At 45.1% G+C, this 17098-nt stretch overlaps 1 protein-coding gene across 1 annotated transcript in view; it reads right to left on the bottom strand.

Moving 5' to 3' along the window:
- Nucleotides 1-17098, bottom strand: part of crfb16 (cytokine receptor family member B16) — a 67048-nt gene that overhangs the window by 21208 nt on the left and 28742 nt on the right. Inside the window, exon 2 of the mRNA XM_078202969.1 lies at nt 8771-8894. Coding sequence (XP_078059095.1) covers nt 8771-8894 — 124 coding nt within the window. The remainder of the gene's footprint in view (nt 1-8770; nt 8895-17098) is intronic.

Below are 17098 nucleotides of genomic sequence, written 5' to 3'. Positions count from 1 at the left end.
CTTTCTGACCAGCACTGAACTCTAAGTTTCACGCTTCATAGATCATGGGTCATTTTCACCTTGTCTTATTTTTCTCTTACTTTGCTATTAATGTCAGACTTAAGCAAACTTCTGGATTTAAAAAATGGTTTCTCACTACTCCTTTTATATGGACCATTCCTGCGTGTCTTTGGTTGAACTTCCTCTAACAATATGTCTCCAAACTTTGGGGAATAATGACTCTTCCGGCCTTCACCTTCACTCAGTTCATTTTTACAGGTAAAATACTCCTGTAATTTTTAGTATCACACTCCTTAAGCCAACTATTCATGATGTAATTGAGCACTATACAGAGCACCACATCCTTGAGAGTTTCTTCACTAATTTCACTGGCGGACACTGACATGTCACTTGTCTATGTAAAATAATTCATGGGTAACTGGGTGGCAGTCTTCATGGGAAATCTTGAAAGAATTTATTGTGCTAATCTCATTTAATGATATTTCACATCATACTGATCGGCCATCAAAATCAATTCCCACCTCTGAAGGCATGCTGCCACGAGGAATGCTGCGCCCTCGTTTGAACCAAATATGATCATAAGAACTTGGTGGTCAGTTAACACAATGAACTTCCGACTGCATGAGTATTTGTGGGACTTAGAAACACCACATATGATCGCTAATGCCCTTTTCTCAACATGTGAGTGATTATGCTCTGGCTTTGTTGCAATATGTGAAGCATACGTTTAAAGTTTATTTATTGTCACAAGTAGGCTTACAGTAACACTGCAATGAAGTTACTGTGAAAATCCCCTTGTCGCCACACTCTGGCGCCTGTTCGGGTACACTGAGGAGAGTTTTAGCATAACCAGTGCACCTAACCAGCGCGTCTTTCAGACTGTGGGAGGAAACCGGAGCACCCGGAGGAAACCCAAGCAGACAAAGGGCGAATGTGCAAACTCCGCACAGACAGTGGCCCAAGCCGGGAATCGAACCCAGGTCCCTGGCGCTGTGAGGCAGCAGTGCGAACCACAGTGCCGCCCAGGCTTCTCAACACTGTCTTACATTCTGTGAGGTAACAGTGCACCTAACCCCTGTGATGAGGCATCACACACTAAAACCAATTGTTTCTTGGGACAACAGTGGGTCAAATCAACAATTCTAGTCAGTAATTACTTCACTTCTTCAAATGCTTTCTGACACTCCACACATCATTCCCAGTCTATCCCATCTTTGAGCAGTTGATATAGTGGAGCAAATGGCTTAACTATAGTCAGGGAAGAACTGAGAGGAATTTACAACCATCCCTATGAATGTTCCAAATTCTTCTTTATTCTCTGATCTCTTTGCTTTCAAAATCCCCCTGGCTACCTCCTGCATTGTGTGAATAATTTCATTGTTTATTTAGGGACCTAGGTGTGTTACACTTCACACCATGAAGAAACATTTGTGTTTTTTACCTTTGGTGTCATACTCTTGAAGTCCATTTAGGACTTTGTTCAACTTTACAATGTGATCTTTCCCAGTCTTACTGCTAATTAGAGCATCTGAGACAGTGAACCTGGTTGCCTTGGCCTGGATCCCACTGAAATCCAATGGACTTTCCCTGCCAAATCAGGAAAAGGGCTCCCTTATCTCATTCTGCTATTTCCATGGCTGCGACCTCATTGCAGGTCCTCCTTCCATGTTAGCTTATTGAACGAAGGGTATCTTATCTGACAAAGAATCATCCAGACTTCTGTCCTCTCTTCAGACCTGCTGAGATTTTCCCGCTTCCAGCATCCACAGTAATTTGCTTTTTTTTATATCAGCTTATTGGTTTGGCCTGGATTTTACTGTTCTTTAGAGCTTAGAAGAACATGTCTCTAGGGTTGATTTCTAATTTCATGCCAGAATATGAGTCCAGAATCTCATTAATATCAGAATAGTCCAGGTTACTGGAAACAAGTAGGCAACATTGGTTAATCCCTACAGTGCAGAAGGAGGCCATTCAGCCCATCAACTCTATGAAAGAGCATCTTACCCAGGACCTCCCCTCCACCCTATCCCCGCAGCTCTGCATACCTACCATGGCAAATCCGCCAAACCTACTGTGGGAGGAAGCCAGAGCACCTGGAGGAAACCCATGCAGACATGGGGAGCACATGCAAATCCCACAAAGACAGTCACCCAAGGCCGGAATCAAACTCAGGTTCCTGGTGCTGTGAGGCAGCAGCACTAACCGCTGTGCCACCGTGCCACCCATAAGGAAAGCATTTACTTCATCCTCATCATAGAAAGAATCATACAAACCCTACAGTGCAGAAGGAGGCCATTCAGCCCATCGAGTCTGCACCGACAACAATCCCTCATCTCCCATTTTATCCACTTTTAAATAAATATGCAACCTTTGTTCGCAATAAGCCCAATCCTCTTTGTTGGGGTTGAATTCCCCCATTGTCCCCTGTTAGGGACCAGGTTAGAAATGTCAAGGTATACTGTGAAGGTAGCCTAAACCCCAACTTTATTTAATTTTGGCATTAGTACAAGCATATGGGGAATGAGCCCGGTCAGGTCTTCAAAGTCTTGGTAGGGGAACATGTGGCAAATAGTGACCACAATTCTGTTAGCTTTAGGATAGTGATGGAAAAGGATGAGTGGTGTCCCAAGGGTAAGGTGTTGGATTGGGGGAAGGCTAACTTTACTGGGATCAGGCAGAAATTGGCAGCTCTTGATTGGGAGAGGCTGTTTGAGGGTAAATCCACATCTGGTATGTGGCAGTCTTTTAAGGAACGGTTGTTAGGGCTACAGGACAAGCATGTGCCTGTAAAAAAGAAGGATAGGAAGGGTAGGATTAGAGAACCGTGGATAACCAGGGAAATTGAGGGACTGGTCAAAAAGAAAAGAGAGGCGTATGTTAGGTCCAAGCAGCTAAAAACGGAGGGAGCTCTGGAGGAGTACAAAGAAAGTAGGAAAGTACTCAAACGGGGAATTAGAAGAGCAAAAAGGGGTCACGAAATGTTCTTGGCAGACAGGATTAAGGAGAATCCCAAGGCATTTTATTCATACGTTAGGAACAAAAGGGTTGTTAGGGAAAAAATCGGACCTCTCAGGGACAAAAGTGGGGACTTATGCTTGGAGCCCAAAGAAGTAGGGGAGATCCTAAATGAATACTTTGCGTCGGTATTCACAAAGGAGAGGGATGTGTTGACTGGGAGTGTCTCTGAGGGGAGTGTTGAACCGTTGGAGAAAATCTCCATTACAAAGGAGGAAGTGTTAGGTTTGTTAGAGAATATAAAGACTGACAAATCCCTAGGGCCTGATGGAATCTATCCAAGGCTGCTCAGGGAGACGAGAGGTGAAATCGTTGGGCCTCTGACGCAAATCTTTGTCTCGTCACTGGACGCAGGTGAGGTCCCAGAGGATTGGAGGATAGCCAATGTGGTCCCGTTATTTAAGAAGGGTAGGAAGGATAACCCGGGTAATTATAGGCCGGTGAGCTTGACGTCCGTGGTGAGGAAGTTGTTGGAGAAGATTCTTAGAGATAGGATGTATGCGCATTTAGAAAGGAATAAACTCATTAACGATAGTCAGCATGGTTTTGTGAGAGGGAGGTCATGCCTCACTAACCTGGTGGTGTTTTTTGAAGAAGTGACCAAAATTGTTGACGAAGGAAGGGCCGTGGATGTTGTCTATATGGACTTTAGTAAAGCGTTTGACAAAGTCCCTCATGGTAGGCTAGTGAAAAAGGTTGGATCTCATGGGATAAAGGGGGAAGTGGCTAGATGGGTGGAGAACTGGCTTGGTCATAGAAGACAGAGGGTGGTAGTGGAAGGGTCTTTTTCCGGCTGGAGGCCTGTGACTAGTGGTGTACCGCAGGGCTCTGTATTGGGACCTCTGCTGTTTGTGATTTATATAAATGATCTGGAAGAAGGAGTAACTGGGGTGATCAGTAAGTTTGCGGACGACACAAAACTGGCAGGACTTGCAGATAGTGAGGAACATTGTCAGAGACTACAGAAGGATATAGATAGGCTGGAAATTTGGGCAAGGAAATGGCAGATGGAGTTCAATCCTGATAAATGCGAAGTGATGCATTTTGGTGGGAAGAATGTAGGGAGGAGCTACATGATAAATGGAAGAACCATAAAGGGTGTAGAGACGCAGAGGGACCTGGGTGTGCAAGTCCACAGATCTTTGAAGGTGACGTCACAGGTGGAGAAGGTGGTGAAGAAGGCATATGGCATGCTTGCCTTTATAGGACGGGGCACAGAGTATAAAAGTTGGGGTCTGATGTTGCAGATGTATAGAACGTTGGTTCGGCCGCATTTGGAATACTGCGTCCAGTTCTGGTCGCCACACTACCAGAAGGACGTGGAGGCTTTGGAGAGAGTACAGAGGAGGTTTACCAGGATGTTGCCTGGTATGGAGGGGCTTGGTTATGAGGAGAGATTGGGGAAACTGGGGTTGTTCTCCTTGGAAAGACGGAGGATGAGGGGCGACTTAATAGAGGTGTATAAAATTATGAAAGGCATAGATAGGGTGAACGGTGGGAAGCTTTTCCTCGGGTCGGTGGTGACGTTCACGAGGGGTCATAGGTTCAAGGTGAAGGGGGGGAGGTTTAACACAGATATCAGAAGGACATATTTTACACAGAGGGTCGTGGGGACCTGGAATGTGTTGCCGGGCAAGGTGGTGGAGGCGGACACACTGGGAACGTTTAAGACTTATCTAGACAGCTATATGAACGGAGTGGGAATGGAGGGATACAAAAGAGTGGTCTAGTTTGGACCAGGGAGCGGCGCGGGCTAATTGTTCTTTGTTTCTCGTTTCAAGGCTTCATTCTATGATCATCTTGCTGGTGCCAGTACAGAGCGAGACTGCGGATAGTTGGGAACCTGTCTCGGGGGCAGGGAATTCAGATGGTGTTCGTAAAGCAGAAGTGGAAATGAATAGGGTTGGGAAGCATTTTCTGATCAGGGCCACTGTGATCTCCTGGACTCGTTTCGATCGCCTCAGGGGGTCGGAGAGGAATTTCCCAGATTTTTTTTCCCCATATTGGCCCTGGGGTTTTCACTCTGGGTTTTTGCCTCTCCCTGGAGATCACATGGTCTGGAATGGGGGGGTGGGGGTGAGTTAATAGGTTGTGATGAACAAAGCATCGTAGCTGTGAGGGACAGCTCGGTGGATAGGATATTAGGATGTAGATAGGCTGGAAAATTGGGCGGGGATCCTGGATTCAGGATTCAATCCTGGACCGGGGAGCGGCGCGGGCTTGGAGGGCCGAAGGGCCTGTTCCTGTGCTGTATTGTTCTTTGTTCTTTGTTCTTGTTTGTTCATACGGTGTTTTGCCCCAGGTGTGATTCTACTGACCTATTACATAGCTTTTCTTAAAACAAACTTTATTTAAGTTAGAATATAACAAAAAGACTTAACATAATTTTTACCAATTAAAATACTTCAACATGATAAAGTATAATTCTTACAGCTATCTTTCTCTACAATTCCAATTTAAGCAACATCCCCATAGACATAAATCCTACTTCAGAACTAATTAACAACAAAAATACAAAGGCTGACATGGATGTTAGATTTCCAGCCTATTAACCACTCTGGACAGATACAGAAAGACATCTGCCTTCTGACTCTCATACAGCAACTTCCAGCGAAAGATTTACCTTCTAGCAGCAGAACTTCGAGAAACACCTATTTTCTGGCAGATCCCAATCTCCAAATTCAGAGAGAGAAAGAGACAGACAAAATGCTATTTCTTCCCTCTACAACTCCCAAACAGCAACTGAGCTGTGTTTCTGTCTGTGCCTAGCCCCACCCAGTCACATGTCCTTATTTTTCAATAAACCTAAGCAAGATCCATTCTGAAATCCAGAGAAAAACACAAAGATATAACCCTGCATTAGTCCAGATTAAAACAGACAATTCTAGCAATTAAGATTAATTGTGCTGCGGCAGTAACAACATGGGCTGCTGGGTACAGACAAAGCAGCACCAATAATAAAACAAACTGCTAAAACAAACCCTGCACATGAAATATGACACAAATACATTTCTTAAAGGCACTGTAACATCACACCCAAAATATATTTTCCGTGCTATTTTCTCAATCACATACTCACTGTGTACCTGAATATGATGTGCACACAAAACAATCTTTCAAATCACTCAAACTTCCTCAAATTTGATTTTAGAAGTCCCAAAGAGTGTGCCAGAATGTTCGTCCATTCTTCAATTCTCAAATGAAGTATTAAAGAAAGTTCCATCCTACTCATCACATTTCTGTTCAGGATTTATTGTTTACATCCTCACAGCAACTGGTCTGATGACAGCGTCTCTGAGCAATGCTGTGCCTGGCGAGACTGCAGCATTGAAGGTAAACTGCCTTACCAACGGCGTAATAGCACTTGCACAACGTTTCTAGACGATTGTTTATTTGTTTTATGGGTTCTCACTGTTCATCATAACCCCATTTTCCACCGGGGGCCAGGCAAAGTTTGTAAACTTTGTTAACTGCCTCTTGCTGACAGAATCTTGTATATATAGAGGGGTGGGGGGGGATGGATTAACCTAGCTGGGTGGCACAAGGATCCTGATGTGGGGCAAATAATTTATTGACCTTAAGCCTGCTGCTGATGAGGGTAAATCATCAGGAGCAGGGAGAATCCATCCTTTTATGCAAATATTCATATCTTCTATGACTGAAGGGATGAGGTCCTCTTAATTACAATAGAGAAGCAAGTCGGGTGGCACGGTGGTTAGCGGTGCTGCTTTGCGGCGCCGGGGACCCAGGTTCGATTCCAGCTTCAGGTGGCTGTCTGTGTGGGGTTTGCATGTTCTCCTTGTTTCTTCATGGTTTCCTCTGGTGCTCCAGCTTCCTCCCACACTCCAAGGATGTGCAGGTTAGGTGGTTTGGCCATGCTAAATTGCCCCTTAGTATCCCAAGATGTGTAGGTTAGATAGATTAGCCATGGGAAATGTGTGGTGTTACAGGGATAGGTTGGGGAAGAGCGCCTGGGTCATTTATTCTGTCGCAGAGTCAGTGCAGACTCGATGGGCTAAATGGCCTCTTTTGCACTGTAGGAATTCTATGATTCTATGATTCTAATTGAGCCATTGCTCTCCTGAGTACCAAATACATGAGTACAGCATATATATTGTATGGTGTTCTATGCACAGCCAGAACTTTCATAGTTAATCCATGACCCAGTGCTCCTAATGGATAGTGGGGCTCAAAGGGAATGCACCTCACGTAACAACAGCAGTGAACCCCTTGCATTTTGGGGGAAAAGCTACTTTTCAATGCGACTGAGGCAAACATATCCAGACCCCTGACATCATTATCACAGTTCATTTTAAACCAAAAATTAACCTTTTAATCTGCATTGAAAAAGAAACTTGCATTTATACAGCAACTTTCACAATATCAGTGCAACTCACAATCTATTATGTACCTTTGCGGCGTAATCAATTCAAGAATAAATGTATAATTTTCAAGATGGCAGGTTGAGACATGGATCAATGTTTGGGCCTCACCAATTTACAATCTAGAAGAGCAATGTTTTAGATGAGTTTAATGTATGCAAACTTGCCAATGATGGAAGCTAAGTCGGAAAGTAAACAGTGAGGAGGATGTGAACCGGGAGGGATATAAAGTTCAAAGTTTAATTATGAGTCACAATAACGCTTACTTTAACATTGCAATGAAGTTACTGTGAAAATCCCCTAGTCACCACAGTCCGGTGCGTGTTCGGGTGCACTGAGGGAGAATTTAGCAAGGCCAATGCAGCAAACCAGCACGTCTTTCGGATTGGGGGAGTAAATTGGAGCACCCGGAAGAAACCCATGCAAACACGGGGAGAACGTAGAGAATCCGCACAGATGGTGACCAAAGCCGGGATCGAGCCTGGGTCTCTGGCACTGTGAGAAAGCAGTGTTAACCACTATGCCACCATGCCACCCTATAACAGACATAGATCTGTTAGTTAGTTAGGCAGGGAGGTGGCAGATGGAGTATGATATGGGGAAATGTGAAAGTAGTCACTTTGGTAAAAAAAAATGGAAAGGCAAAATATCTTTTTTAAAAGGTGAGAGATTAGATGTGATGATTCGTCATCCAAATCCCAGAAAGTTAACTTGCAGGTTCAGTTATATAGGGCTTTGTTGAAACTACACCTGGACTACTTTGAATGGTTTTGGTTTTCTTACCAAGGGAAGAACATACCTGTCTTAGAGAGGGTGCAATGAATGTTTACTGAATTGGTTCCTGGTATAAGAGGATTCTCCTATGAAGAGAAAATGAGTAAACTAGGCCCATCATGCCCACCCAAGCACAGAACACTGCATTACACCTCCGGGTGCATAATTAATGGAGTCAAGGCTGAAAGATATGGGATGGTTTCCCACTAGCCTCTGTAGTGGCAAACACTCCATGTTCTGGCCTTGCCATGGACTTAGTCCCAAGTAGGAGAATTCTGTCCTTTGTCTTTTGAATGAGATGTTAAACAAAGGCCTCAATGGGCTTCTCAGAAGGACATTAAAATTTCAGGGAAGTAAAGCAAGTGAGCCTTCCCAGTGTCCTGATCAGTAACTGTCTCAATCAGTATCACTAGAACAGGGTATAAGGCTTTCTGGGCATTATCACATTGATGTTTGTGGGAATATGCTGATTGATTACTGTATTACTGTATCATTTGCTGGCAAGAGTTTTGGAGTTAATGCAAGTTCCTTCTTTCTATGAGTGCTGAAAGGGTTAACCCATTACCTTTGCCAAAATAAATTCCATGCGTTGTACATACCCTTGAAACTGTACTGAGTAAGTAATGCCTCCCAGAGGAACTCTCACGCGGCTCCACCTCAGGATATGCCTCATGTTGGTCGAATTTACAAACACATTCTTGGGTTTTGGCAGTCTTTCAAGGCCTACAGGTTCAAGAGACAAGTAATCAAATCCATTTGAAACATAAACAATACAGGCAGATTGTTATGTCCAACAAATTTTGCAACAGTATCCCCTCTCCTATTTATTGAGTGAGAGATGGTAGACTAATGTGTTAGAGGCTTGCTTAAGTTTTCACACGGGCCATCAGGGCTTTGTCCGCATCTGCAGGTGAAATTCAACTCTGCTCCTAGCTCCACTTCTAACAGTGGCTTCCCAGATCCATCTCCCCCCATCCTTTACTGTTATTTACCAGCTTTGCCTTTATCCCTGCTCCGGGTTCCACCCCTCTCTGCTCTTCCCCTGGAGTAGAGAAGATTGTGGGGTGACTGATCAAGGTGTTTGAAATGTGAAAGGATTTTTTAAAGCAGGTACAGAGAGACTAAGGGGAAGCCACTTTAAAATTAGAACCATGGCATTCAGGAGTGAAATCAGGAAGCACTTCTTCATTAAAGGGTAGTGGAAATGTGGAACTCTCCCCCCTTGAAAATCTTCATATATTGAGGGACATTTAGAGCTTTCAGGACTGACATTAATATTCCCCACCCCCCCCAATGAGCCACCTGTCACTTGTTCTTAAGTTTTCATTGAACACTGACCTTTGTTCTATTAACACATTTTGTTTTCTTACCTTTATGCCACTATTAACACCTTATTTAGTCCTTAACACTGCAATTAACACTTCCTTTGTCTTGAGGCCTAAATATCTTTGTCCAATTTCTCCTAGCTCCCACCCATCATTGACCTTCAATTTTGCTCCACCGCCCCCCCCCCACCCCCCCCCCCCCCCGCCCCGTAAACAGCATAAAATCCATCACATTTCCCCCACTCATTAATTCTGAGGAAGAGTCATTCAGACTCGAAATGTTAACTCAATTCTCTCTCCGTAGATGCTGTCAGACCTGCTAGGTTTTTCCAGCATTTTCTGTTTTTATTATTAATAGCTTTTTGGTAAGGCTGTTATGGGACATGGAGTTAAGGAAGCCTAACTGAGTGGGGGAGCAGGCGCAAGAACTGACTGGGTTTCTGCTCTTCCTAATGTTCCTATGTATCTATGCTCAGCACAGCATTCATTGTCACTCCTGCCTCATTCCTCCCCAGTGCTCTTGTCTCCACTGCTCACTTCAATTCTAATACTGCAGCTGCAGCTCCAGGAGATGAGAAATCATAGAAATCATAGAAACCCTACAGTGCAGAAGGAGGCCATTCGGCCCATCGAGTCTGCACCGACCACAATCCCACCCAGGCCCTACCCCCACATATTTTACCCGCTAATCCCTCTAACCTACACATTCCAGGACTCTAAGGGGCAATTTTGTAACCTGGCCAATCAACCTAACCCGCACATCTTTGGACTGTGGGAGGAAACCGGACCACCCGGAGGAAACCCACGCAGACACGAGGAGAATGTGCAAACTCCACACAGACAGTGACCCGAGCCGGGAATCGAACCCGGGACCCGGGAAGAGGTACCTGATCTCGAAACAGTCTTCAATAACATTTCCCAGCCACAGCATGAAGCCTCATTGGGTAGAATTTTAAGGATGGCGGGCGATTAGCACTCGCCATCCGAGAATCAGTGTGTAACCCACTGCCGCTGACTCTTATAAGTCCGCTGCATTTTAACGCATTGATTGGCAGAGGGTGGAACTCCCATCCACCTTTGGAAGGAAGTCCCACTTATGAAAACTGTTGTGCAATCACAGCTCTCCAACCCGGCCAAGCACAACGATGTAGTGGTCAGGAGTGGCACTGCAGCTCTCTGCCTTCGACTATGCTCAAGTAACAGACATGTGGCACAGATTTGCTGGGCCGAAGGGCCTGTTCCAGTGCTGTACTGTTTTTTGTAAATCCTGGGGGTCCTGGGAGGGTTAGGAGGGGGCCAATTGTGGCATGGGGAGGAGGGAGGCCTGGAGTTCCAAGGTCCCGGGGGGAGTGTGCCCCCAACTCTGAGGGAAGCACCCCCACCCCCACCCTGCCTGAGATGGGATAAAGTCTTTTCAGTTTCCTACCCTACCCGCACCCACTCCTGCCAGCCCATAAATTGAAGCTGGGGGGGATAAGGCCCTTAAGGCCCCTTACTAGGTGAAAAAAAGGATCTCTCACTCGATGCTCTGCCCGCCCAAGTGTGAAATTGCATCTGGGTTTGGGTGAGCAGATTCCCGGGAGAATCCCATCCATTCAATTTGCACTGAATGGAGTGAAACAGTTCAAAGGGACATTGAAGCACTGGAGAAATGAAGGGACGATTTGGAAAGATGCTACCAGAATCGAGAGGACGCAATCATCAGGAAAGACTGAGTAAGCCAGGTAGCCCATCTCTGGAAAATTAAGGACTTGGAGGAGACCAGATTGAAGTCTTTAAAATGATTAAGACCTTTGATAGAAAGGAGGGTGAAGAGATTGTTCCCACTTGTGGGTGGGCCCTGAACATTTTTTATTCACTTATGGGATGTAAGTGTCGCTAACTAGGCCAGCATCTATTGCCTATCCTTAGTTGCCCTTGAGAAGGTGGTGACGAACTGCTTTCTTGAACCACAGTAAGGTTAAAGTCCAACAGGTTTATTTGGGATCACGAGCTTTCGGAGCACTGCTCCTTCATCAGGTGAGTGGAGAGTTGGGTTCACAAATACGGCATATATAGACAGAGACTCAATTGCAAGACAATGGTTGGAATGTGAGTCTTAATAGGTAATCAAGTCTTTACAAGTATAGACAATGCGAGCAGATTAAAGAGGTGTGAATTGCCTTAGGCCAGGACAGTTAGTAGGATTTTGCAAGTCCAGGCCAAATGGTGAGGGTTACATGTAGTGTGACATAAACCTAAGATCCTGGTTGAGGCCATCCTTATGCATGCAGAACTTGGTTAGCAGTCTCTGCTCGGCGATTCTGCATTGTCGTGTGTCTTGAAAGCCGCCTTGGAGAATGCTTACCCGAAGATCGGAGGCTGAATGTCCTTGACTGCTGAAGTGTTCCCCGACAAGAAGGGAACATTCCTGCTTGGTGATTGTCATGCGGTGCCCATACATCTGTTGTAGTAGTATCTGCATGGTTTCGCCGATGTACCGTGCCTTGAGACATCCTTTCCTGCAGCGTATCAGGTAGACAACGTTGGCCGAGTCACAAGAGTATGTACCGTGTACCTGGTGGGCGGTGCTCTTATGTTTGATGGTGGTATCCATGTCGATAGTCCGGTACGTCTTGCAGAGGTTGCCATGGAAGGTTTCTGTGCTGTTGTGGTCACTGTTCTTCTGAAGGCTGGGAAGTTTGCTGTGAACAATGGTCTGTTTGAGGTTGCGCGGTTGTTTGAAGGCAAGTAGTGGGGGTGTGGGGATGGTCTTGGCGAGATGTTCATCTTCATCGATGACATGCTGAAGGCTCCGAAGAAGATGTCGTAGTTTCTCTGCTCCGGGGAAGTACTGGATGATGAAGTGTACTCTGTCGGTCGTGTCCCGTGTTTGTCTTCTGAGAAGGTCGATGCGGTTTTTCGCTGCGGCACAACGGAACTGTTGATCGATGAGTCAAGCGCCATATCCTGTTCTTATGAGGACGTCTTTCAGCGTCTGTAGGTGTCTGTTGTGTTCCTCCTCATCTGAGCAGATTCTGTGTTTACGGAGGGCTGGTAAGTAGGGGATGGCTTCTTTAATGTGTTTAGGGTGGAAGCTGGAGAAGTGGAGCATCTGTGGGTTATCCGTGGGCTCGCGGTACAGTGAAGTGCTGAGGTGACCACCCTTGATGGAGATGCGTGTGTTCAAGAATGCAACCGATTCTGGAGAGTAGTCCATGGTGAGTCTGATGGTGGGATGGAACTTGTTGATGTCATCATGCTGTTGTTTCAGTGATTCTTCGCCGTGAGTCTAAAGGAAAAAAATGTCATCGATGTATCTAGTGTATAGCGTCGGTTGAAAATCCTATGCAGTGAAGAGATCTTTTTCGAACTTGTGCATGAGGATGTTGGTGCATCGAGGTGCAAATGTATTCCCCATGGCTATTCCCTGTGACTCAATGAACAATGAACAAAGAACAAAGAACAAAGAAAATTACAGCACAGGAACAGGCCCTTCGGCCCTCCAAGCCAGGACCGACCATGCTGCCTGACTTAACTAAAACCCCCTACGCTTCCGGGGACCATATCCCTCTATTCCCATCTCATTCATGTACTTGTCAAGACGCCCCTTTTAAAAGCCACTACTGTATCCGCTTCCACTACCTCTCCCGGCAACGAGTTCCAGGCACCCACCACTCTCTGTGTAAAAAATCTGCCTCGTACATCTCCTTTAAACCTTGCCCCTCGCACCTTAAACCTATGCCCCCTAGTAATTGACTCTTCCATGCTGGGAAAAAGCTTCTGACTATCCACTCTATCCATGCCCCTCATAATCTTGTAGACTTCTATCAGGTCTCCCCTCAACCTCCATCGCTCCAGTGAGAACAAACCAAGCTTCTCCAACCTCTCGTCATAGCTAATGCCCTCCATACCAGGCAACATCCTGGTAAATCTTTTCTGTACCCTCTCCAAAGCCTCCACATCCTTCTGGTAGTGTGGCAACCAGAATTGAACACTATATTCCAAGTGCGGCCTCACTAAGGTTCTATAAAGCGTCAACATGACTTGCCAATTTTTAAACTCAATACCCTGGCCGATGAAGGCAAGCATGCCATATGCCTTCTTGACTACCTTCTCCACCTGCATTGCCACTTTCAGTGACCTGTGTACCTGTACACCCAGATCCCTTTGCCTATCAATACTCCTAAGGGTTCTGCCATTTACTGTATATTTCCTATCTGCATTAGACCTTCCAAAATGCATTACCTCACATTTGTCCGGATTAAACTCCACCTGCCATCTCTCTACCCAAGTCTCCAACTGATCTATATTCTGCTGTATCCTCTGATGGTCCTCATCGCTATCTGCAAATCCACCAAGCTTTGTGTTGTCCGCAAACTTACTAATCAATCAGTTACACTTTCCTCCAAATCATTTATATATATTACAAACAGCAAAGGTCCCAGCACTGATTCCTGAGGAACACCACTTGTCACAGCCCTCCATTCAGAAACGTACCCTTCCACTGCTACCCTCTGTCTTCTTTGACCAAGCCAGTTTTGTATCCACCTTGCCAGCTCACCTCTGATCCCATGCAACGTCACCTTCTGCACCAGTCTGCCATGAAGGACCTTGTCAAAGGCCTTACTGAAGTCCATGTAGACAACATCCACTGCCCTACCCTCATCAATCATCTTCGTCACTTCCTCGAAAAACTTGATCAAGTTCGTGAGACACGACCTCCCCTTCACAAAACCATGTTGCCTCTCACTAATACATCCACTTATTTCCAAGTGGGAATAAATCATGTCTCGAAGAATCCTCTCCAATAATTTCCCTACCACTGATGTAAGGCTCACCAGCCTGTAATTACCTGGATTATTCTTGCTACCCTTCTTAAACAAAGGAACAACATTGGCTATTCTCCAATCCTCTGGGACCTCCCCTGTAAGAGTTTTAACAACACCAGGTTAAAGTCCAACAGGTTTATTTGGTAGCAAATGCCATTAGCTTTCGGAGCGCTGCTCCTTCGTCAGATGGAGTGGATATCTGCTCTCAAACAGGGCATACAGAGACACAAAATCAAGTTACAGAATACTGATTAGAATGCAAATCTCTACAGACAACCAGGTCTTAAAGATACAGACAATGTGAGTGGAGGGAGCATTAAGCACAGATTAAAGAGAAAGCTAATGGCACTTGCTATGAAATAAACCTGTTGGACTTAAACCTGGTGTTATTAAAACTCTTACTGTGTTTACCCCAGTCCAACGCCGGCATCTCCACATCATGACCTCCCCTGTAGCCAGTGAGGATACAAAGATTTCTCTCAAGGCCCCAGCAATTTCCTCTCTTGCCTCTCTCAGTATTCTGGGGTATATCCCATCAGGCCCTGGAGATTTGTCTACCTTGATGTTTCTCAAGAACCCCAGTACCTCCTCCTTTTTGATCTCAACATGACTCAAACTATCTACACATCCTTTCCCAGACTCATCATCCACCAAGTCCTTCTCTTTGGTGAATACTGACGCAAAGTACTCATTTAATACCTCGCCCATTTCCTCTGGCTCCACACATAGAAGAACTGGTTGTTGAAGGTGAAGACGTTGTGGTCCAGGATGAAGCGGATGAGTTGTAGAATTGCATCTGAAAATTGTCAGTTGTCGGTATTGAGTACTGAGGCTGTTGCAGCAATGCCATCGTCATGGTGGATGCTGGTATGGAATTCTTGAACCGCTGCAGCCCCATGTGGTGGAGTTACACCCACAGTGCCATTAGGAAGGGAATTCCAGGATTTTGACCCAGCAACAGTGAAGGAACGGCAATGTATTTCCAAGCCAGGATGATGAGTGACTTGGAGGCGTACCTCCAGCTGGTGGTGTTCCCAGTTATGTATGACCCATCAGTTAAAAATTTACAAGAAACCCAAGAGGTCACAGGTTTAGGGTGCTGGGGAATAGGTACAGAGGAGATGTTAGGGGTAAGTTTTTCACTCAGAAGGTGGTGGGTGCGTGGAATCGGCTGCCGGTAGTGGTGGTGGAGGCGGATTCAATAGGGTCTTTTAAGAGGCTTTTGGATAAGTTCATGGAAGTTAGTAAGATAGAGGGTTATAGGTAAGCCAAGTAGGTAGGGACATGTTCAGTGCAACTTGTGGGCCGAAGAGCCTGTTTGTGCTGTAGCTTTTCTATGTTCTATGTTCTATGAATCGATTTACAAAGCAAGGAGAATGAAGGTGCCACATGGAGTGGTGGAAATGGAGAGTTTTGATGCATTTTAAAGAAGATGCAATGTATATATGAAAGAGTGGGAATGGAGGAATATTGGGCTTAAGTGAGAAAAGGTAATTAGGGAGGGGGCCCATGTGGAACATAAACAGAGAAATAGTTCAAGTGGATCAAATGGCCTTTTTCTGTGCTGTAGATTCTGTGTAATTCGATGTAGTCTTTAAAAATCTTCATCAAATCACCCTTCACTCACTTTTGTTCCAATGAAAGCAGCCCCAAGGTTTAAAATCTTTCTTTGTGCTTTTATTTCCTCTTGCCAGCTAATGAATTTGCATTGCATTATCAACATGCGGAGCCCAGAAATGCAATGCTTTAACTGTTATCTTACCATGCCTTTATAAAGATCCACTTATACATCTTAACTTTCATATTGCACACTTCTCACCATAACACCTTGTGGCTACGTGGCCCCTTTAAGAGTGACCCTTTGCGGGCCACATGATTGGGCTGGACCCTGTGGAGCGGAGGTGTGGGAAGCCAGGCCAATTGGGAGCAAGGGTGTGAGTCCCAGGACTGGGAGGATCTTCAGTTGGAGCCCGTGCATATGTTCTGTCAGACCCTGAGCGTGTAAATAGTTTAATAAACCTTTCTTTCTGTTGGTGCCACATTGACTCGCCTCCAATCTACTGCACTCCTTTATTTCCTTTGTTTTGTTACAATCTTATTCAACTATGTGCTGATTTTAAGGTCTGAATCTGAACACCACAGGTCGCTCTGGTTTTTCACATCTTACAGCTTTCACTATTATATTTTTAAAACTAAATTCTGTCACCTGACATATAGTGCTAATGAGTTCCATCTGTTACTTTTTTGCCGATTCTACCACCTTATCGATTTCTCTATGCAATCTTTTTCAGTCCTCAAGATTATCTGCTGTGCCTCCTATTTTATATTGCTTGCAAATTTTGACATTACTCCCTCTGGTTCTATCAAAACCAAGTGAGCAAAAATGACACTAGAATAGTGGAACACTGCTCTCTGCCATCTTGGGTAACAATCCTTATCTATTATGTTTCCTTTCTTCCGACAGTTTGTAATGCAGTATTCAATCCCTAATTCCATACCCCTTCGTCTTTTCCAAGCTACTTGTGTCATGCCTTAGCAAGAGTTTTCTAATACATAAACACTGTATATCCCTTATCCATCACACCTACCAATCCTCAAAAGTACAATCTGCCTTTCTGATATTAATGTCCCTACTTCCACTTTTTAAAAATTCATTGATGGGATTTGGGCATCACTGGCTGGGCCAGCATTTATTGTCCAACCCTAGTTTCCCTTCACCTGAATTGCTTGCTAGGACATTTCAGGGGACATTTAAGAGTCAACCATATTGTAGATCTGGAGTCACATGTAG

The sequence above is a fragment of the Mustelus asterias genome, chromosome 3 (assembly GCF_964213995.1).
Source record: "Mustelus asterias chromosome 3, sMusAst1.hap1.1, whole genome shotgun sequence".
Classification (NCBI taxonomy): Eukaryota; Metazoa; Chordata; class Chondrichthyes; order Carcharhiniformes; family Triakidae; genus Mustelus; species Mustelus asterias.
This window is presented reverse-complemented; position numbering and strand designations above follow the sequence as displayed.